Here is a 22,324-nt window from a genome sequence, read left to right on the forward strand (position 1 = left end):
TATTTATGGAGCTGTCTTCTCCACTAGACTATGAGTAGCTTTCCAGAAGCATAGGATGCTGTTTTTTATGCATAAATTAATAGACATAGTCGTGATTCTCTCTGGTTGGGTTGTTGCCACCTACCTGGTTTCTGGAGAAGGAAATGGCAACTCACTCCAGTATTCTTGCCCGGAGAATCCCATGGACAGTGGAGCCTGCAGGCTCCACTGTCCATGGGATGCAAGAGTCGGACACGACTTAGTGACTAAACTATTACTACTACTACCTGGTTTACCTCCTTCCATTCTCTTTCCCCAAACCCCAAACTGTTCTCAATGTAGCTGTAACTAACAACACTCAAACCTGAGTGGTTTAGCACAATTTTTCTTTCTTATTTACTTCACTATGCATAAAAGGCTCTAGGTTCACCCACCTCATTAGAACGGACTCAAATGCATTCCTTTTTATAGCCAAGTAATATTCCATCGTATATACGTACCACATCTTCTTTGTCCATTCCTCTGTCGATGGACATTTCGGTGGCTTCCACGTCTTGGCTATTGTAAACAGTGCTACAAAAAACACTGGAGGTGCATGTACCCTATGTGATCCTGCTTTTCTCTGGATATATGCCCAGGAGTATGACTGCAGGGTCATATGGTAGCTCTATTTTTATTTATTCAGGAACCTCCGTACTGTTCTAAAAGGGGAGAAGTTTTAAGGGCCTTCAGTTTGCCAAACTGCTGGAAATGGAAGTCTAAATGCTCACTGCTCACAAAACGTGGTCTGTGCACCAGCAGCATCTGCTTGGGGGAAGAGTTTGACATCAGTGGGGAGCTTGTTAGAACTGTTGATTTCAGGTTGTCATTCTTGTTCAGTTGCCCAGATGTGTCTGATGCTTTTGCAATCCCATGGGCAGCAGCATGCCAAGCTTCTCTGTCACTCACCATCTCCTGAAGTTTGATTTCGGGTACCACACCTGATCTTCTGAATTGGAATCTGTAGTGTAACAAGATCCCCAGGTCATTTTTATGCACAATAAAGTTTGAGAAACCCTGGTTTCAATGATCTCATAAGGACCTCATATTTCATTTTCACAGATGTGCTCTTTCAGGATAACATAGAAGAGATTTTAAAATATTATGTATCATTAAGAAATACACAGATCCTAAAGCTCACCTAACAAGAAATGATGCGGTAAGAGATTATTAGTAAAACGTGGATAATGGTGTACGTGGAAATTATAAATATTTGGATGTTGTACTGTCACTTATATGAAAATCTTCAAAACTGGCTGAAATTATATTTCATTTCCAGTACCTACTAGTATGATCCTCAACAAAAAGGATGGCTTTCTTCCTACAGTTTGGTGAAACAAAGATGGGGTTACCCCCTCAAGCTAAAGTAGATAGACGTATCTTCCACCACACCTTAAACACCATCCCTCCCCATTCCACGCAGCATCCTCAACCTGGACCCGATGTGCCTCTTTCAATGTGACTGCCTCTCTCAAAGAGTTGATGTAGTAAGAATTCACACAATTCTAGGTCTACTCTGGTGGGGATTAAAAAAAAAACAAAACCACAAACAGCCTTTGGTAAGTGTGTGAGTTTCCGATGACTACCGTACCACAAAAGAGCATCACAAATTGGTTGGCTTAGAACAAGAAAAATTATTCTCTCACGGTTCCGGAGACTAGAAATCCAATTAAGGCATCAGCAGGGCTATGCTGTCTCCAAAGACTCAAGGAGGAATCCTTTATTTCATCAAGCTTCCGGTGGTTGTCAGCAGTCCTTGGTTTTCCTTGACTTGTAGATGTTTCATTCCAATCTCAGGCCTTCTTGCTGTGTGTCTCCGACTGTGTCTCTTCTCTTCTCATAAGGACATTGGTCATATTGGTCCAGTATGACCTCACTGTAACTTGATGACATTTGCAAAGACCTTATTTTCAAATAAGGTCACATTCACAGATATCGGAGTCAGGACTTCAGTGTATTTTGAAAAGTGAAACTGAAAGTCGCTCAGTAGTGTCCAACTCTTTGCAACTGTTTAGTCCATGGAATTCTCTAGGCCAGAATACTGGAGTGGGTTGCCATATGCTTCTCCAGGGGATCTTTGCAACCTGGGGATCGAACCCAGGTCTCCTGCATTGCAGGCAGATTCTTTACCAGCTGAGCCACAAGGAAAGCCCTGTATGTCTTGGGAGGGGACAGAATTCAACCCCAAACAGGAAGGATGAAATTTCTGCTCAAATTTAAACCTAAGAAAATGCTCCACTTGTTAACTTCACCAGGAAGAAATGGCTCTGCTCTGGGTCTCTGGGAAAATCAGCCTTCCTGGACTTAGTTCACATTACCGTGCTCCTTCTCTGTCAGAACTTGTTCTTGTTTAGACATTGTTCATGACTACTGGCAGCATCTTACAGTTCAACCCCTGCTTCCTAAATGAAAATCTGCCAATTCTAGAACATAATGAGTCAATAAGCAAGCAAAGAATGTAGGACTGGTAGAAATGGATACTCTTCACTTTCCAGATACATGCTCTTTTCTGTGTTCATCCATTTCTTAAACAGAACAGAACAAAACAAAGAAAGAAAGCCGCACAACATTGTGTGTTTCTGTTGTTTTTAATTGAATGAAATCTATTATTTGCATTCTCTGGAAGTAGATACGATTTAGAGAGCCAAGGCAACTCAGTGGGAGTAAAGGTCTGTGCTATCTGGAAACTTCTTCAGGTGTCAGAAGCTCAAAGGGAAAACTTAACTTTTCTCAGACCAGCTTCTAACAGTTACGGTAAGAAGTGAACTGACCTACCCCATGCAGGTCAGCGGTACAAACCCGGGATGTGCATGGTGAAACCAGACACCGCAGGCTCCCGCGTGAAGCTTCGCCTTCTGCCTCTCGGGTCACCCAGCGCTCCCCTGGAACACGAGCAGCCTGGTTAATATCCAGGCTTTACGCAACAGTGGAAGTAGATTAATGTGTTCAGTTCAGTTCAGTTCAGTTCAGTCGCTCAGTCGTGTCCGACCCTCCGCGACCCCATGAATCACAGCACGCCAGGCCTCCCTATCCATCACCAACTCCCGGAGTTCACTCAAACTCATGTCCATCGAGTCGGTGATGCCATCCAGCCATCTCATTCTCCGTCGTCCCCTTCTCCTCCCGCCCCCAACCTTTCCCAGCATCAGAGTCTTTTCCAGTGAGTCAACTCGTCGCATGAGGTGGCCAAAGTATTGGAGTTTCAGCTTTAGCATCAGTCCCTCCAATGAACATCCAGGATTGATCTCCTCTAGAATGGACTGGTTGGATCTCCTTGCAGTATAAGGGACTCTCAAGAGTCTTCTCCAACACCACAGTTCAAAAGCATCGATTCTTCGGCGATCAGCCTTCTTCACAGTCCAACTCTCACATCCATACATGACCACGGGAAAAACCATTGCCTTGACTAGACGGACCTTGGTTGGCAAAGTAATGTCTCTGCTTTTTAATATACTATCAAGGTTGGTCATAACTTTCCTTCCAAGGAGCAAGCGTCTTTTAATTTCATGGCTGCAATCAGCATCTGCAGTGATTTTGGAGCCCAAAAAAACGAAGTCTGACACTGTTTCCACTGTTTTTCCATCTATTTCCCATGAAGTGACGGGACCAGATGCCATGATCTTTGTTTTCTGAATGTTGAGCTTCAAGCCAACCTTTTCACTCTCCTCTTTCACTTTCATCAAGAGGCTTTTGAGTTCCTCTTCACTTTCTGCCATAAGGGTAGTGTCATCTGCATATCTGAGGTTATTGATATTTCTCCCGGCAATCTTGATTCCAGCTTGTGCTTCTTCCAGCCCAGCGTTCCTCATGATGTACTCTGCATATAAGTTAAATAAGCAAGGTGACAATATACAACCTTGACGTACACCTTTTCCTATTTGGAACCAGTCTGTTGTTCCATGTCCAGTTCTAACAGTTGCTTCCTGACCTGCATACAGGTTTCTCAAGAGGCAGATTAATGTGTACTTGCTCTTATTATTTTCACACGTTATTGTTTTGTCTTCCAGCTTGTCAGGCTCACGTGTAGTGCTACATCCCGCGTCTCAAGACACGGGGAGAACAATCCGATCCAGCAAAAGCATTTGCTGAGTGCCGACTGCATGCCGAAAACTTCTGACTTTATTATGGGCCAGACCTGCCCATTAAGTCCTGAACGGTGGTGTTTTGCTTTCTACCCTAGATTGGTAGTTTTCCCACTTTTAAGATTCCTCTTTGGGCCGGTGTTTGGCCTTCGAGCAGGGTGGGAGGCCACTGGCGACCTCCTTCACAGGCTGAAGACGGCTAGGAGGCCTCCCCGCGCCCAGGCCAGCACCGGCGCGGGACGGAATCCTCTGAAGGCTGGGTCCCTACCGCCACCGCGCGCGCAGGTGAGGAGCTGTCCATCATGCACGTGATGGGCGTGGCCTGCGCATATCGACCAATCAGCAGAGCCTCCCTTAAGCGAAACTCCCGCCCCCAAAACCTAAGCCAGTGAGCATGCGCCGTGGGCGCTACGCAAATTCCTCCCTCGTCTCAAGCCCTCACCTCAGGAGGGTCAGTTAGGGTGCTCCACGTTTCCTCAGAAATAAGAGAGGAGCTGGGGACCCCCTTAGGAATGGGGAAGCCGGAACGGCGGGTGTGAGGAAGCTCCTCAGAGCCGCGGTTGTAGCTCGCGGCCGCCAGCTCCCGGGGTCACGCTGGGCTTGCAGGCCGGCGCTCCCGGGTTTTCCCGGGCTCGGCGCGCCGCGATCCGGCCGGGCCGCGGAGCGGGGGCGGCCGACGGCTCTCGCCGTTTCGCTTCAGCCCCTGGGCAGGCTGCGGCCCTCCGCTGACAGAGGAGCGGGGCGAGGCTCAGAAGTTTTGGTGGTGACGCAGCAGCCGGTCCCGGCCGGCCAGGGTCTGCGTGACTCATCTTGGACCCCTCCCTCGGGCTCGCGCGACGCCCCTGGGGGCCGAACGGGGTTTGGGAGGCGGAGAAGCGCCCCAGCCGAGGGCGTGCGGCTCTCGCTCTCGCCGGCTCCTGGGCCCCGGGGCGCTGCGTCCCGCCCCGCCCGGCCGGGGCCGCCAGCCGCCCTGTGTCCGCCCGAGGGCCGCTCACAGGCCGCTTTCCTGAAACTTCCGTCCCCCCATCAGCGGCCCCAGGGGGGCGTGGTGCCACCCTCTCCCGACCCCTGCCGGCCCCCGGGGCGTCCCCGCGTGCAGGTGCGGGCCCCCGGAGGACTTGGCGCCACAGCCCCGGGGTCGCGCGCCCTCCGGGCGGCGTGCACCTCCCCGGCCTGGGGTCTTCGGACGTGCGGCCCGGGGGAGTAGTCGGACCCGGGAGGCGGCGCCCCCGCCCCTCCTTACTCCCCCGCCTCGGGGGTCCCCAACGCCCCGCCGGGGCTCCGGGACGGCGCGCAGCCCGCGCCCCGCGGCACCCGCCGCCGAACCGGCCCGCCGCGTCGGCCCCTCCTCCGCCCGCCCCGCCCCGCCCCGCGCCGCGCCGGACACCCCGCCCCGAGGAGGCGGCCCGGCGCTCTGCAGCCGAGCGAGGCTGGGGGCATGGGGGAGCCGCCGCCGGCGCCGCCGCCGCCACTCGCACGGTTCTTCCCAGCGAGCCCGGGCGCCGCTCGGAGCACGAGCGACCCGGACGCCTAGGGACGGGGGAGCGGCTCGGGGCGTGACATCCAGCGGAGGGCGCGGCCCGGGCTGCGCCTCCCGGACGCGCGGCGAGCCGCGGGGCGGTGGGGGCAGCGGGCGGCGGCGGCGCCGGGAGAGCCGCCGGCGGGCCGGGCCGAGCGCCCAGGGCGCACCTGGCGGCGGCGCGGCCCGGCCGGACTGCGGGAGCAGGCGCGGCTGCAAGGATGTCGCAGCCGCCGCTGCTCCCCGCCTCGGCGGAGACTCGGAAGTTCACCCGCGGGCTGAGTAAGCCCGGCACGGCGGCCGAGCTGCGGCAGAGCGTGTCGGAGGTGGTGCGCGGCTCGGTGCTCCTGGTGAGTGCGGGACCGCGGAGGGACGCGGGAGGGCGGGCGGCCACCCCCTTCGCGCTCCTCTAAGTCGACCTGGCGGGGGCAGAGCCACCGACCCTCGTGGGTCTGCAGGATTAAGAGGTGGTGGTGGAGGCGGGTGTCGGACATGGGAGAAGGGAAGATCCTGGAGGGGGCACCAACTCCACCCTGCGCCCTTGGGTCCTCTCCCCGCTGCTGCCCACCTCCCTCCTGGGAAATTTCCTGGAAGGGAAATCGCCATCTCCTTCATTCCAACCCCTCCCACCCCAAGTTTACCAACTGAGAATTTACTCTCTATTTTCCCCCATCCCTCTCACCCTACCCTTCTTCTCCTCCCTTATTCCGGGGGAGGTAAGGCGCGGGGGGGCTTGACACCTGTGGCCTGGAGGGGCGCAGGGGAATGGATGTGGGAGCTTCCTCTTCCAGTCCGGCACGCAGGGTGGGATACGGCCCCGCGGACCCGCTTTGGGTGGGCTGAGCCCCAGAAAGGCAGGGGTTCCGCAATCTCTCTTCCACTCCCTCCCCATAGCCGGCATCCTGAGATTTGAGCGCCTCTTAGGAAAGGTTAAGAGGCTTGCTAGGAATCGGTGGTGACTTCCGCAAGTGTGCAAATGACCACGATTTGGGGGATTCGTAGCAAGCTGCCCCGGGGATTAATCTGGTCCTCGCAGAAAGTCTTTTGAACATAGGCCTCTGAGTGTGAGGAAGGTGAAGTTTTAAATCAACTTTTCGACTGCTCGGGCTGGGTCCTGCTGTATTTGGAAACGCAGTATACCCTAATCGCTTGGACGGTGCGAGAGAGGAGCGTTGTCTGAGCAGCAGCGTGCCCTCGTGGGTAGCTGGACACTTTCAACAGCTCCTTGCACCGGGCGCAGGCGTTTATTTTCTTGAAAGGGGCTTGTTTGTGGATGAGTGACTTGTGATTGTTGGGCCTTGGAAGTGATTCTCAGGGCTTCGTGGGGCTGTGTGTGGGGTATTGTCTTGGTGGAGTGCTGGGTCCCTTAACACAGCGCCTGGCTCATCCTTTTGGTGGCAGATAGATGCCCTTCCTGGCCAGACACAGAATGACATGAGTGATGTTTGTGGAGAATGGAGATGAAGCTTCACTGATTTTCATAACTAGTTGGCTCAGTTTTATTTTTCTCTCGATGGCTCTGACAGCTCTCTCTAGATGCCTTAAACTCCAATCTGTTCAGTAATAAGGCATTTTTGTTTTTCTGTTTTTACTGAAGTTGATCATTTGGTGGTAAGGAGTAAAGCAGGAATTGATAACGACCAAAACCTGGGATATCTTCCTGCCTTTCATTGCTTTGGCCCAAGTAGTATATCCTGTATCTTCTGACTTTTGCCAACGTGTGTATGTTAAGGATAAAACCCACAAACATCCGTGGCATCCTGTTCTGTTATGAAAGGAAACTTAGTTCTTTTAACTGGGGGCACTAATAATATCCCACTATTAGAAATTTGAATCAAAAGAAGAATAAATAAAATAATGAGTTCCATGCTGCAGACAGACCCGGACTGAAAAGGAGGTTCTAATTTAACAAGCCATTAGGTCAAGTACACTGCTTGCCGCTGACGTTCAGCAGTCCTTGAATTCAGGGCTTCCCGCAGGAGGCTGGCCTACTGATAGTGACCCGGTAGTATCCTTTCCCGTGTGTGACATACTGCTGCTGTGTTCTGTCTCACGACACGTTGACAGTACATCTCTTTTTCCCTGGACACCCTGGGGCATGAACAGTCAGACGTTTGGCTGACGTCTCAACCCTTAGCGATGTCCACCTGCAACCGCTTGTCTGAGGAAACAAACCCAAAATATGGGAAAGTCAAGTGGGCCTCCTTGGGCCTTTGAAAGGCTCCCGGGCTAAAAGGGAGATGCGTTGCAGTGGTTCTGCATTGCAGCTGGAGAGAATTTGGAATAACTTATAGATACTAAAAATTACCCGTCGCCCTCACCCCCCTCACCTCCTGCCAGGGACTCTGCCACCACCTGCTGCTGCTTGCTGCTTCCGTGTCTGTCAGGAAGCCACAGCAGGTGCACCTGTCTCGGCTTAGTTCTAGGAAGGTCTAAGAAGGTCCCCAGATCCGTGCAGGAGGCAGAGCAGCAACCAGCCCAGGGTTTGGAATCCCAGGGTCCGCTGATCCAGCCTGGATGGAGGTAATACTCCGCTCTCTCTGGCAGCCTGAGTCAGTGCTAATAGCATAGTAAACACACAATAAATGTTTCTTACCTGGCTGACTCCTATAGCAATTCTGTAGATTGACTGAAAGAAAAACAGACAGGGTATGGACTTAACTAGCTCTTCTCATGCTTCTAGTACTGATGAATGGCTGTGACATCAGAAACAACAGAATTAAATAATTCAGTGGGTGATAAAGGCTGTCATTAAAAAAAAAAGTAAGGTGTATTCAGATTTTTTTTTTGATAGGTTCACTTTTTATAGGCTCAGGTTTGTAGGCCTTTGAAGATGATATTAATTTGTAAACCTTGAAAAAAAATGCAAAAAAGTGGAGAGAATATCATAATGAACCTTCATAATCCATCAACCAGATTCAATAATTACCAAGATTTTGCTAAACTTGCTTTAACTGTCCCGCTTTCCCCTCCATTTTTGTGTGATCGTGAGTTCTCTGGTGCCCGTCATTCATCCATATAATACCCAGTTGTTGTTTAGTTGCTAAGTCATATTATTAAAAATAGGTATATTTTTCCACATAACTATAACGCCGTTATGTCAAAGTTAGCAATAATCTGTTGAAATACTCTTCAGACTTCCCAGTTTGCTTCAGAAACATCTTTGAATGGTGGTAGCTTGTTTGCATCAGGATCCTAAAAAGTTTTGCTGGCCGTTTCAAACGTGGTTTGTTCTTTCATGAGCTTTAGAATTAGTAATGATGGAGTGAACCCTGCCGGGAGTCGGGAGTCCTGGGTTTTAATCTCAGAGGTTTGGTAGTGCAGAGCGTCGGCGCTGAAGTCAGAGCCCCTGGGCTGTAACTCCAGGTCTGCCTGAACCACCTGTGCAGTCTCAGGCACGGAATCCAGCCTTGGTGCGTTTCCTTACCTGCAGTGCAGCAGAGATAGTGTTTGTACTTACTTTCCATGGTTGTTGAGAGGATTTAGTGAGCAAGACGGGTAAAGCTCTTAAACGGTGCCTGGGCAGTAAATATCCTACCAGTACTTAAGTCACCCTGGGTTGGTCCCTTAATTTCTCTGCACCTCAGGGCTCCTGTTCTTGTAAGTGAGAAGCTGTTCTAGATTGCTCTAGAGTCCCTTTCCTGACCAACAGCCTTCGATTCAAAGATGCTTTTATAGGAGTTGTCATTGTTCAGTCACTAAATTGTGTCCGACTGTTTTATAAGAGCGGTAGAGATGCTGCTACTCATAATATTCCTAACTGGAGAAGATGTCATTTATGATTTTGGGTAGTGAAAGAAGAATCCTCACAGTTTCAGAATTAGCTTTCCGTGATTGAGAACAGTCAGGAGGGCAGCACGTTCAGATCATAGGCAAGCTCAGGAGAAAAACTAGAAATAATTCCCTGAGCAGTGTTGAGTTGTGATTGGACCTTTCAGATGTATTAAAGATAGCATCGTAATGGCCTAGATCTAAGGAAGTATACCACCCAGGGCCTAAAAATATCCTTTCTCTGAAAGATCTGTGTGAATATTGGGACGGCGCCCTTCGCGTGGGTTTGGCAGTTCCACGCGCTTGGGTTTTGCTGCCCAGGTCACCTGGCCTCCCTGCCGATCTTATCTCAGCGTGCCCAACTTGAGGCTCTCCTTCACCAAGTCCCGGCTGGTGACACCATTCCGCAGGCATCCGAGAGACCTGCAGTGTGAGATGAAGTAAAACCAAGTCAGGCCGGCACCACAGTTCCCTTTCTGTAACTGGAGGGGGTGGACAGGCACGATAATCTCCGGAGTGCCGCCCTGGGGCCCTTCTCACCCTCCCAGCTCAGTCCAGTAGGATCCGAGGTAACCCGAGATCCGAGGGGTGGTGGTCCTTGAAATCCCCAGATAACGTGAAACCTCATTTTGGCTGTAATTTTGAATCAGATAAGATAGTAAATTGGTGACTGGCCTGGCCTGGGCTTCACCTCACTGTCTTTCTCCACCCTCTGGTGGAGTCCCAACAACAGAAATGTCCCAGCATACAGGAAGCAGGGCGAAGGCCCATCTCCAACTCGATAATCAACAACAGGTTGTGCGTTTCTTTGGTTTCTCGTCCATTTGAATATTGGGAGATAGGAGGGCGTTTGTAATGCCTTGAGTTTGAAAAGGGAGGAGTGGAATTGTGAAACCTTTATCCACGTTTGTCGAGGGCCTGCTCTGGGCTAGGACTTTTTGCTGGGTGCTGAGGATCTGCTGTTGTTTAGAGCAGGCTCTTGGCTTGAAGAGTTTATGATCTAAACTCTCAACAGGTGAACAGGTCAGTCTTCAGCACAAAGATAGCGGTAGGCAGAAGTGAAGTGAAGTCGCTTAGTCATGTCCAACTCTTTGCGACACCATGGACTGTAGCCCACCAGGCTCCTCCGTTCATGGGATTCTCCAGGCAAGAACACTGGAGTGGGTTGCCATTTCCTTCTCCAGGGGATCTTCCCAACCCAGGGATCGAACCCAGGTCTCCTGCATTGCAGACAGACGCTTTAACCTCTGAGCCACCAGGGAAGCCCACATCGAACACATGTGAAGGAACACATACTAAGAAGGAACAGAGAAAGATGAAGTAACAGAGAATTGATACACTTGGGAAAGGGTTTGTGAGGAACTGAACGGGACCTGGGAGATGCCGAGACAAGGGGGACTTTTCTCCCCGAAAGGAATGAGAGACAGAGACCGAGCCCGTACTCCGAAGGCCTGGCTAGGCCAGGAAGGAGCAGAGCAGCCTGGGCAGGGAAGGGCGACGTTTAGGAGGGGGGGAGAGGAGTGTTGAGAAGTGGTTGCTAGTTTGGAGGACAGTTTCAATGACGGGCTGAGAACAGATCATAAAATAGATGTTTTTTCTTCTTGTCTTTTTGAAACCTATTTTTAGAAAGAGGTTCAAACCAGTCCCTGAACATACTCTTCTTAGAGATCTTTCCCTCCGCGTAGTCTTGGGGGTGAATAGTATGACAGTTTTGTGTCACACAGCCCTAAGGACCCAAAGTGAAGTCTTTGGCATAGAACAGAAACGGGCCTCTGTGTGTGTCAACTTTTAGGGTGCGTGTGAGCAGTAAGTCAAGCATGGTGGGTACACCACTGAGTAAACGATGTCACAGGAAAGTATGGCCCCCACCTCGTATCGCAAACTGAAATAAGTGATGACTGCATGTAGGAGAGACACGTAAAATAAGTAAAAGAAGCAGCGTGAAATGTGACGATCATCATAGAAGGGTGGAGCGGGGTTTCTTTAAAGAAGCAGCGTAAAATGTGACGACCATCATAGAAGGGTGGAGCAGGGTTTCTTTAAAGAATGAGAGTAAAGGACACACCCCGTTTGGCCTGGGCCTGGGAGGTGAACCCAGGGCCTTGCCGTTGATGAGCTGAGGACTTGGATCAGGTTTCTTCACTAAGCCTCAGTTTACTCATCTGAGAATTGAGATTGTTAGGTATTATTATCTCAGGGAGTTGTTGAAGATTAAAGTATTTAATGTATGTAAAGATATTTAATAGTAAGTGCTTAACAAAGGTAAGCTCATATTGTAATAAAAGATTGCTCATCTTGACTAAATGAATCTGGAGATAGCACTTACTAAGCACTTACTGTGTCCTAGGATATGTGTCAGGGCTTTACACATGGGAGGTCAAGCCATTTCAAGGTCAGAGGCTGTAAGTGGGGGAATCTGTGTCTTGAACCTGGGGACTGTGGCTTCAGACCATGTGTCCCTACTCACCACCCTGCCTCCTGCCTCCTCAGGCAAACATTCACACCTGTGTTCTCTGGGTCACAAGCACCATAAATTTAAAAGCCAATAATAAGCTTAGAAACAGTGTTTATCCTCTTCTGTATATCTCAGTCATAGTGTTACGTTTTAAAAAAATATAATGAGAGCTCTTAGGAGTCAATTAAAAAAGAAAAATATGCCAGAAAGAAAAATAGTAAAGGACATTCATAGGTAGTTCCTCAAAGAAAGCAATACAGCTATCCAAAAAAGAACAGGAAAAAAAAAATTTCAGCCTTGCTAATGATTACAGAAACACTAATTAAAACAGGTTGCTCTCTTTGCCTGATAAATTTGCAAAGATAGAGAAGCTTTTGCAAGGATGGGGCCAGCCAGGCACTTGTGTTTGCAAGGTCACCTCATCTCACAGTTCCATTCACATGACATTTTATGAAGAGTTGTGTTTCCTGGGTTTTATAACATGATGAATAGTATAACTGAGCTGAGCTCTATCTATAAAGAACTTTAACATGATCCCATTCTTTGGCTCAGTACTTAAACAACTGTAGGAACTCCCCCTGAGGACTGGACTGAAATGTACATAAATGACTATCTGAAGTCACAGTGCTGAGGGTTCAGGGCAAAAAATGTAAACCACCAACCCACTGCAGACTCTCTAAAGGTCTTAACAGTAGTCTAAATGAATTGTGGGGTTGGGTTGTTTATGATGCCATGAAGTTTAGTTTTAGAAGAATAATGACTTGAGAAAATCCTTCCCTGATCGTGTTGGGAGGCAGTGAGGCCTGCGGTCAAGTTCGGGGGCCTCGGTTCTGTTACCACTTTAATACTAACCACAAGGTGACCTCGGGTTGTGGCCTGGCAGTCTGGTTCTGCCCTTAGTGTGGGGCAGGGTCTCAGGCCTCACCTCTTCAGCCTGACACTTGCACCGTTTGGGACCACTCGGCACCCTTCCTCCCCTCCTGTGGCTCTCCTCCGTCCCCTGGCTCCTCACCCCCTTTCCTAAAGAGTCCCTTGTCTTTCTTCGGCTTATAACATTTTATCGCTTCCCTTCACTCTGCAAGGAGCTGGGTTCCTTCTCTGCAGTTTGCAAATCTTTATCTCAGTTTTGATTTTTTTTCCCCCTCAGCTCAGAGCTGCTTTTCTGCTAACTTGCCTGACATACATACTCAGCTGTCCTACCAATCCCTTACCTTCGGCATCTGTGAAACATAAATTGTCACCTTTCGTCCCAAACCAGCCGTCTTTCTTGTGTCCTTGTTTTCTTTAGCAAGAGGCATCGTTGCGTGGTCACCAACTCTGCAATCTCTGACTCCTCCTTTGACTCTGCTGTTCACCTCCTTTTGCCTTCCTCTCCTATCGTCATGGCATCCGTCACGTTTTATTTCTGCATCAGTCAGAATGGGCTCACGATTCCCCTTTCTGAGCGGTCTGAAACGGAAAGGCTTGTTTCTCCCTCACATGGCCCTTCTGCTGCGGGTGGCTGAGGACCATGTTGTCCACATTCTGGGATCTGAGTTGATGAGATGGCCCCTGCCTTAAAAGAGGTGGGTTTTCTTGTGCCAGGAAAGCATGTGGGGTCTCCATCACAGGTTCTTGGGTTTCCACCCACCCCTTTTGCTTATGTTCTGTTGGCTAAAGCACGTCTCTTGGCCACACTCCCAACTGCAGAGGGCAGGGAAGTCCAGTCCTGCCTGGAGCCCTTTGGAGAGCAGAAATCTGCGGTGAGCCGTGCTCCAGGCTACTGCTACCTGCCACCCCGTTCTCCGGCTCCTGCCTCTCCTCTGGTCCCTGCAGGTTAGCACCCTTCCTCTCTGGTCTCTACTTCCACTCTTACTCCACCCCTAGGACTTCGGTTCTGAATCCTTAACGCACCACTTGGAATAGGAAATGGCAACCCACTCCACTATTCTTACCTGGAAAATCCCATGGACAGAGGAGCCTGGTGGGCTATACTCCGTGCTGTCACGAAAGAGCTGAACACAACTGAGCACGCTGCACACCACGCTGGTACCTGCACTGCCTCCCGCTGCCCTTGGAATAGAAGCCTCTTCCTTGGACTGTAAGGTGCTCTCCTTACTAGGCACCACCCATGCATTGCTCACCAGCCTGGCTTTTCCATCTTCTGGATGCCAGGCTCTCTTTTACCCCATGGCCTTGGCAGGAGCTCTTGCCCCCACCTCGGATAGAAATCACCACCCTGCCTCCTTCCTCACTGCCAGGCCACCCGCCTGGGTCTTTGGAACTGTGCTTGCAGGTCCTTGCCTCTCAGAGGCCTTGCCTATCCATCCAGACTGTTCTTTTCCTTTGTACAACTTAACACAATTTATATATTGATGTGTATATGCTTTTGTGTCACCTCTGTTTCACTCCCTGGCCTGTTGGTTCACCATGGTTTCCCCAGTACCTGGCACTTAGCAGGGGCTCAATAGACATATATTTTAAAAGTTTTTATTAAAATGTAGTTGATTTATAATGTTGTATTGGTTTCAGGTGCACTGCAAAGTAATTCAGTTATGCATATATATGTATGTGAATATATGTACTTTTGACATCACCGGCTCAATAGACATGAGTTTGAGCTAATTCCAAGAAATAGTGAAGGACAGGGAAGCCTGGAGTGCTTGCAGAGTCGGATATGATTGAGCGACTAAATAGCAACAACTATATATTTTGATGAATGAAAGATTCCTGAAGTCTCTACATCTGACATGTTTTGTTTTTAAATCTTTTTTTGATTCCCCATTGCCCCTAATTTGTCTCCCCTGTAACCCATTTCTATTAATTTCATTCCAGCCTATCTCCCTCCGCCAGATTAATTTTCCTAATGTACAGGATGTGTTGTATCATTAGTTTCTCATTGCCACCTGATAGATTTGATAATGTTCATGTGAGTAAGAATGCATCGTTTTGGGGCTGGCCCTTTGTCTGCTTTAGTTTAGGAAAAAGCAGTTGGCAGTACACCTGTATGACCTTTGCATAAGTTTTGAGAGCGGCTACACAATTTATTTAACCAGAAGTTGGTGATGGACAGGGAAGCCTGGCGTGCTGCAGTCCGTGGGGTAGCAAAGAATCGGACACAACTGAGTGACTGAACTGAACTGAACACATTTTAATACAAGTAAGGTTAATTTCCTTTTTTCATGCAGTTTGTTTTCACCAACTCTGTTGAACTCCAGTGTGTAAAACAACACTGTGATCTCATTCTTATGTTAGGTATTTGGTAGCTCATTTATCTGAGAACAAAACAAAAACACAAAGAATAAAAATCTGGAAGTGTTTTTCTATCACTAGAATCATCAGTTCTGCAAATCATCAAGAGTACTTAGATGAGGAAGTTTCGTTTCGGTTTCATTTACATCTCTGTCACTTTTTCTTGAATGGACTCCTTTAACTCTTATCAGCAAGTTGAAGACAAGGAGACTTATAGTCTGATAAGAACTCTGTAATGCCAGATGGTTTGTTGGAATCTCCCTGTCCCCCATTTCTTTGAAGTTGGCAGGAATAAATCCAGTTTAGATAGTGCTTGGGTATGTCTGCTTAGGGAGGCTGGTTGGGTCAGTGTATGTGTTAGAGACATGCCCACTTAATTTATTATAGATTAACGTTTGTTGAATGTTAATCTGAAAGTGAATCTGAAAGCAAATGTCAGTGAACTGCCTACTGTCTTCATTGGCCACGAGAAGTTTATTCTCAAACTCTTATGTATTTACAGATTCACAAACTGTTTTCATAGAGAAAATACATTTTGTCATATAGATTAAGGAAAGTTGTTTACCGTGAAAAGTTAAAAAATTATAAACAGGGTGTATAGGTTGTTCACTTTTTAAAGTATAAACACTATTTTGTTGATGAAAAAGTTTTATGGTATGTGCTAAGTCACTTCAGTCGTGTTCAACTCTTTGCGACCGCATGGACTGTAGTCCACCAGGCTCCTCTGTCCATGGGATTTTCCAGGCAAGAATACTAGAGTGAGTTGCCATTTCCTTCTCCAGGAAGTGAAAGTTGCTCAGTCATGTCCAACTCTTGGCGAGCCCATGGGATTTTCCAGACCAGAATACTGGAGTGGATAGCTGTTCCCTTCTCCAGGGGATCTTCTCGACCTAGGGATTGAACCCAGGTCTCCCACATTGCAGGCGGATTCTTTACCAGCTGAGCTGCGAGGGAAGCCCAGGAATGCTGGAATGGGTAGCTTATCCCTTCTCCAGTGAATCTTCCCAGCCCAGGAATCAAACCGGAGTCTCCTTCATTGCAGGCAGATTGTCTACCAGCTAAACAGCCAGGAAATACTGGAGTGGGTTGCCATTTCCTTCTCCAGGATATCTTACCGAACCAGGGAGTGAATCCAGGTTTCCTGCGTTGTCAGGTGGATTCTTTACTCTCTGAGCCACCAGGGAAGCCCATTAGGAAGGAGGACAGAGAGAAAAAGCAAAATTGCTAAGATTAATCTGAAAAATTAAGTTATGCTCTTGTTTCAGAAATAAGTATCAGATGTTTAGTCTCTGAATTCTGGAACATAGAAAATACCCTGGTATACCCAAGTTCTGCTAACAGGGGAGTAATTCTGTGAGAAGTGGTGGTAGGGTATATTGGATAAGAACCTGGGCTCAGAAGATCCTAAACCCAGCTCTTCAGAGAAAGCTCCGCTTTCTCAATCTCTCGACCCCAGGAAAGGCTGTCATAATAACACTTTCTTGTGGATGTTTGTGGTGATTAAGTGAGAAGATGCATAAAAAGCACTTAGAATAGGGTCTGGTGCACAGTAAATGCCCAATAGTACAAGCTTTTGTGACTTATGAGGGCATCCTAAAGGAATATCCTATAACTCTTAATAGAACTCCTTCAGGAGAACTTATAATGGGAAAATTATAATGTTGGGTGAAAAAGAAATAGTACGTGGAAACATTAATAGGGATGTCACAGTTGTGAAAGAAATAACCTGTGGGTAAGAAAAATTTTGAGAGAAAATGAATGAAAAGGGAATATGATTTGTTCTTTATATATTCTGATGTTTCTTAATTGTCTAGCTTTCATAAGTGAATAGATATTAATCAAGAAAAAAGTAATGAATATAGAAGGGAAATTTTGGTGCTTCATTTCAGACACTCAAATTAGTACTCTTTGAAAATTGTACCTCTTAACGTTTATATACGTGTGTACCTTAATATAAAATGTGTTCCTGGAGTAAGATATACATGTGCATCTTGGTAGCAGAAATATTGTCAACCAGTTAAGAGTTCTGTTTTGAATGCTCAAGGAGGAAGGAGACCCAGGTTAAATAATTAAATCTTGTGTTTGGCACTTTTATAAAATCCTTTCTAAAGAACACCTTGCTTGAGCCTCTGGAAAATCTAGTCAGACAGACAGGGATAGTGAGTTTTTTTTTTTTTTAATTTCTGTTTTGATGAGGAAACTGCAGACCAGAGAAATCAAGTAACTCACTTAAGGTCACCTGGCTGATAGCTGACATTTTTTCTTGATAAGATGGCAGGGACTGTCAGAAGATATCATTTTAAAATTTGAGTTTCTCAGAAACTTTTAAATGGTTAACTCGAATCATTATGTGCCTTTCTGGAAAGTACCATGAATTCTCTGGGTTGGTAGAAATCATACTGTTTTGGAGGTAAAAGGTAGTTTAGAGGTTGTCTGTTCCAGTTTCCTAGTTTTACAGAGGAAGATAAAGTGTGCTGTGGTTAATTGATTTGTCTATGGTCATACAGTCTGTATTACAGACAGGAGTGAGATCCAGTTTATGGCTCTTGATCCAATGTATTTTCCACTGATCACAGGAAATAATTGAATTTACCTTGTTTGCTCTTGCATTTCATCAAATATCTTTATAGACCGTGGTAATCAGATAATATCAGAATATGAAACATCTATTTGTACCATGGATCACTTTCCCGTTTATATCTTTCATTAGTCATAAGCCAGTTTATGGGTGATTGACATTCTCTTTTCTATAAGCCAAGAAATACATTCTTCATTTCGGTTTAAGGAATATTAGGACAGAGAGAAAGAAACAAAAAAGCCAGAATGACAAGATTAATCTAAAAAAGATCTCAATAGAAACTTACTGATGAAGAATTAATTTAGTAGTCAAATAATATTTTTTAAGGGATAAAAGATCATAGCTTTATGTGTACTTTGGTTAAAATAATTATGTAGCTTGAGGAAAAAAACCCTTCCTGGACCTAGTGACCTAAAGTTCTTTAATGTAAAATGATAAACTCTGTTAATCTAGGTCATTTTACCTTTCAGGCTGCTTTCCCTTGGCTAAAATAAATATTCAGCTATAAATGGCAGTTTGTTCAAGTTATATCATTACAGAAAAAGTTGCGTTTGTAATACTGTTTAGAGAATTTATTTAATGTCATTCTAACATATTGCTGTTTTCTTAAGTAGAAAGCAGAGTTCCTATGGTGATAGCCGAGGTGCCATAATATTTATAGTATATTGAGTTCATTTATAAACCATTATACTAGCTAGAATTTACAGGATATTTAATCTCTGAGGTTAACTTTTTTTTTTTCTCTTCAGTCTTTTAATATGTTCATAGCCATTTAAAATGTTCTTTATTCTTGGACGAAAACCTTCTGAGAGAATGTTGGTTATTTCTTTTCAAAAGAACAGAAATAACTATTTTATGATTTTTTTTTTTTTTTAGTAGAAGAATGTGTGTACGCTACTGATTTCTTTGGAGGTGATTTTGTGAAAAACCAACTAATTTATCAAATTTTAATTTATCAGAAATCAATTAATGTATCAGATTTGTTGTTGTTCAGCCCCTCAGTCCTGTCCGCCTCTTTGTGACCCCATGGTCTGCAGCATGCCAGGCTCCTCTGTCCTCCACTGTCTCCTTACAGCTTCACTGAGTCACGCAAGCCCCTTCACCACAGCAAGGCTGTGATCCGTGCAGGCGACTTAAAACTTGAAACCACTTAAACCCGAGATGGGCCAAGATTCCTGACACAGTGTGTTTCTCCAGTTACTGTATCAGGCGTACCTGCTGGAGACTGTCCAGGTGGGGTGGTGGGGATGGGCTCCTTTGGTGGATATTGGGGAGCGGGGTCCATTTGAGGAAAGGGGGTTCAGAATAGCTTCCAGAATCTGCGAGAATCACAGATGTCCTCTCCCATAGCTTCAGTTGTTGGAAATGACCAGGAGTCCTGACTCCTTTGCTTACTGCTTGGCGTCTTGGGGTCTTAAAGCAAGCCCCAGCCACCTATCCCCCATCCTCCCAGCATGTCCCAGTGAGCCCCACACTTCCTGTCAGGAGACCTGGGTTCCCCCTGTGATGCCTGCCCCTTCACGGTCTTGACCCAGTGTCTCCTGTGCAAAGTGGGAGGACTCTGGCCAGCTTGCAGTGGATTTAAGCTCCTCCTTTCCAAGCAGATTTTTTGCTCTGGAGCCTGGTCTGGTGCCGCCCTGGAGCTCATTTCCATCAAAGGCGACCTTTGGGAGAGGAGGGGCAGAGGCCAGAGCCCCGTCTCCTTGCTCCAGGCTTCCTCCTGATCTTCTCTATTATCAGGCCAGGGTGTCTTGCCCTGGAGCCTCCTGAGGTTCAACTCCTCTTGTTTATCCTTTAGTTGGGTAGCAGATCTTGAGACTTTTTTTTCTATTTGGGTACTTAACAATGACATTAGCAGACAAAAATGGCCTGTTGTTAATATCGTTTTTTCTAAGCTCTTGTGTTGTAATGTTCACTAGATCGCTAGTTGTCCCTGGTCATCAACGTACTCAACAGACTCTGAAGGATAAACATTTAGTTAAGACACAGGCCTTGTTCTCAAAGAGTGTGCAGTCTACAGGGAAAAGGAGCGCAGACAGGACCCAGGGAACTCTTGGGTTGGTGTTCTCCTTAGACAATCTTCTGCCTCTTGGCTGTTTTACACCCTGAAAGGAAGAAGGACAGTTGTGACCAGAGCAGGTCAGGTTCCTAGGAATGTGCTGAGAGTGAAGGTGGCTTTTGGGGGACCAGGAGTGTTCTGGAACCTCAACTATTACACTGCTTTCCTGAGACCCAGGAAACTTGAAGCTTGACCTGCATGTTCATTGTAGGAGTGGTGACAAAATGTTTGTGTCGTGAAGGTATTAAATAGAGGAAATGCACCTCACTGATGAGAGTGCAGTGGGAATTGTGGGTAAGGCTTAAAGGCACCTAAGAGAAGGAGGGAAGGCGTTTTATTTTTATGATAATGTTGCTGTCGACATCCTAAAGAGGCCTAAATTAAGATCTTTAGCTGTGCACAAGTAATTTGCCAACTAGGAAGAACAGATTGGACTTTTAAGAGATTTATTTCTCATGGCATATAAAATATGTTCTGAGTCGCAAAGACCCCCAAATATGCAAGGATTTGGATCTGGATCCTTATTTAGTCCTTAAGTCATAGGAAACTTATGTTAAATAATATAGTATATTAACATATTAAACTTATGTTAAATAATATGGTAGTATATTATCGTAGCTATTTATATTGCTATCGTTGAGGGTGTTAAGAACTGTAAAACCTCAGCTTTCTTCAGAAGTGAAAACGAAACCAATTTTCGTGGGGCTCCAGATTAAAAATAATCTGAATTGATTGTGAGAACTGTGCATGAAAAAGAAATTCCGTTTTTTATGCAAAATTGTCAGTGACTTTAAGCCCTGTGGAACACAGATTTGCATGGTGCTATCGCCTGGGTTTTCAGTGATTGTAAAAGATAGTGACTACTTAGCATGGGGGCTGTTGGAGGCAAGGTGACATCCTGCTGATTGCAGTTAGGCTAATACTGATACATGACAATAATGATACTGATATGTAATAACAGGCGTAGGTGATGTGTGACAAGCACCACTTTTCAAGTGCGGAGGAATATCTTTATTCATAAAATACTAAAACTGGTTCTTATGTAAAGGTGCGTTACTTGGTTTACGCTAGATTCTTATTTAGTTTCATTGAATGATTTTGATTTTTGCTTCCTGCTTTAAGACTATATGGATTATGTTAGTAAGCCCCTGGGAAAAGAAATGAACTAGTGGTTGACTGACAAATAAATATACATATTTTCAGTTCAGTTCATTTCAGTTGCTCAGTAGTGTCTGACTCTTTGTGACCCCATGAATCACAGCATGCCAGACCTCCCTGTCCATCACCAACTCCTGGAGTTCACTCAAACTCATGTCCATCAAGTCGGTGATGCCATCCAGCCATCTCATTCTCTATTGTCCCCTTCTCCTCCCTCCCCCAATCCCTCCCAGCATCAGTCTTTTCCAGTGAGTCAACTTGTCACATGAGGTGGCCAAAGTATTGGAGTTTCAGCTTTAATGTCAGTCCTTCCAATGAACACCCAGGATCAATCTCCTTTAGAATGGACTGGTTGGATCTCTTTGCAGTCCAAGGGACTCTCAAGAATCTTCTCCAGCACCACAGTTCAAAAGCATCAGTTCTTTGGTGATCAGCTTTCTTCACAGTCCAACTCTCACATCCATACATGACCACTGGAAAAACCATAGCCTTGACTAGACGGACCTTTGTTGGCAAAGTAATGTCTCTGCTTTATACTATCCTTTCTAGGTTGGTCATAACTTTCCTTCCAAGGAGTAAGTGTCTTTTAATTTCCTGGCTGCAGTCAGCATCCACAGTGATTTTGGAGCCCCCAAAAATAAAGTCTGACACTGTTTCCACTGTTTCCCCATCTATTTCCCATGAAGTGATAATAGGTGCTTCCATATTTGTGTTTCTACGTATGCGAATAGATTTTAATTTTTTAATTGTACTCTAGTTGATGTTCAATATTATATGTTACAGCTGTACAGTATGTATGTGAAGTGAAAGTCGCGCCTTTGTGTCCGAATCTTTGCGACCCCATGGACTATGCAGTCCATGGAATTTTCTAGGCCTGAATACTGGAGTGGGTAGCTATTCCCTTCTCCAGGGGATCTTCCTAACCCAGGGATTGAACCAGGTCTCCTGCATTGCAGGTAGATTCTTTACTAGCTGAGCCACCAGGGAATAGTGATTCACAATTTTTAAAGGTTATATTCCACTTACAGTTATAAAATGCTCACTGCATTCCCCATGTTGTACAGCAATAGATAGATTTTTAATTTTGCACATGCACAGAGTTAATTGAGTACATCTGTCGGGCTCCTGCCTGTGCCAAGCACTGTGCACCAGGGGGAGCCAGGATGAGTAAGGCATCCTTTCCTGCCTTGCTGACTGACAGGGGAGAGAAGATGGCCAAATAAACTTTATACACATTTAAATTGAAGAGGAGCTTCCCAGGTTGCTCAGCAGTAAAGAACCCACCTGCCAGTGCAGGGGATGTGGGACTGATCCCTGGGTCAGGAAGATCCCCTGGAAAAGGAAATGACAACTTAATCCGGTGTTCTTTGCCTGGGAAGTCCCATGCACAGAGGAGCCTGGTGGGCTACAGTCCATGGGGTCACAAAAGAGTCGGACTCGATTCAACAACTAA

The 22,324-nt window shown here is 46.7% G+C and overlaps 1 protein-coding gene across 5 annotated transcripts in view; it reads left to right on the forward strand.

The window, feature by feature from the left end:
- Nucleotides 1-5,709: 5,709 nt before the first annotated feature.
- The window catches only part of DOCK9 (dedicator of cytokinesis 9), a 279,313-nt gene continuing 262,698 nt past the window's right edge, over nucleotides 5,710-22,324 (forward strand). For 4 of the 5 annotated variants that reach the window (XM_055426593.2, XM_055426599.2, XM_055426601.2 and 1 more), the window contains exon 1: nucleotides 5,726-5,969. In XM_055426593.2, coding sequence (XP_055282568.2) covers nucleotides 5,841-5,969 — 129 coding nt within the window. In that variant the 5' untranslated portion in view covers nucleotides 5,726-5,840. Of the gene's footprint in view, nucleotides 5,970-22,324 lie in introns of all 5 variants that reach the window. The other variant, XM_055426590.2, reaches the window with a different exon arrangement.

Source organism: Moschus berezovskii, chromosome 13, assembly GCF_049115385.1.
Source record: "Moschus berezovskii isolate FMDL1 chromosome 13, NW_MosBer_1.0, whole genome shotgun sequence".
NCBI classification, from domain to species: Eukaryota; Metazoa; Chordata; class Mammalia; order Artiodactyla; family Moschidae; genus Moschus; species Moschus berezovskii.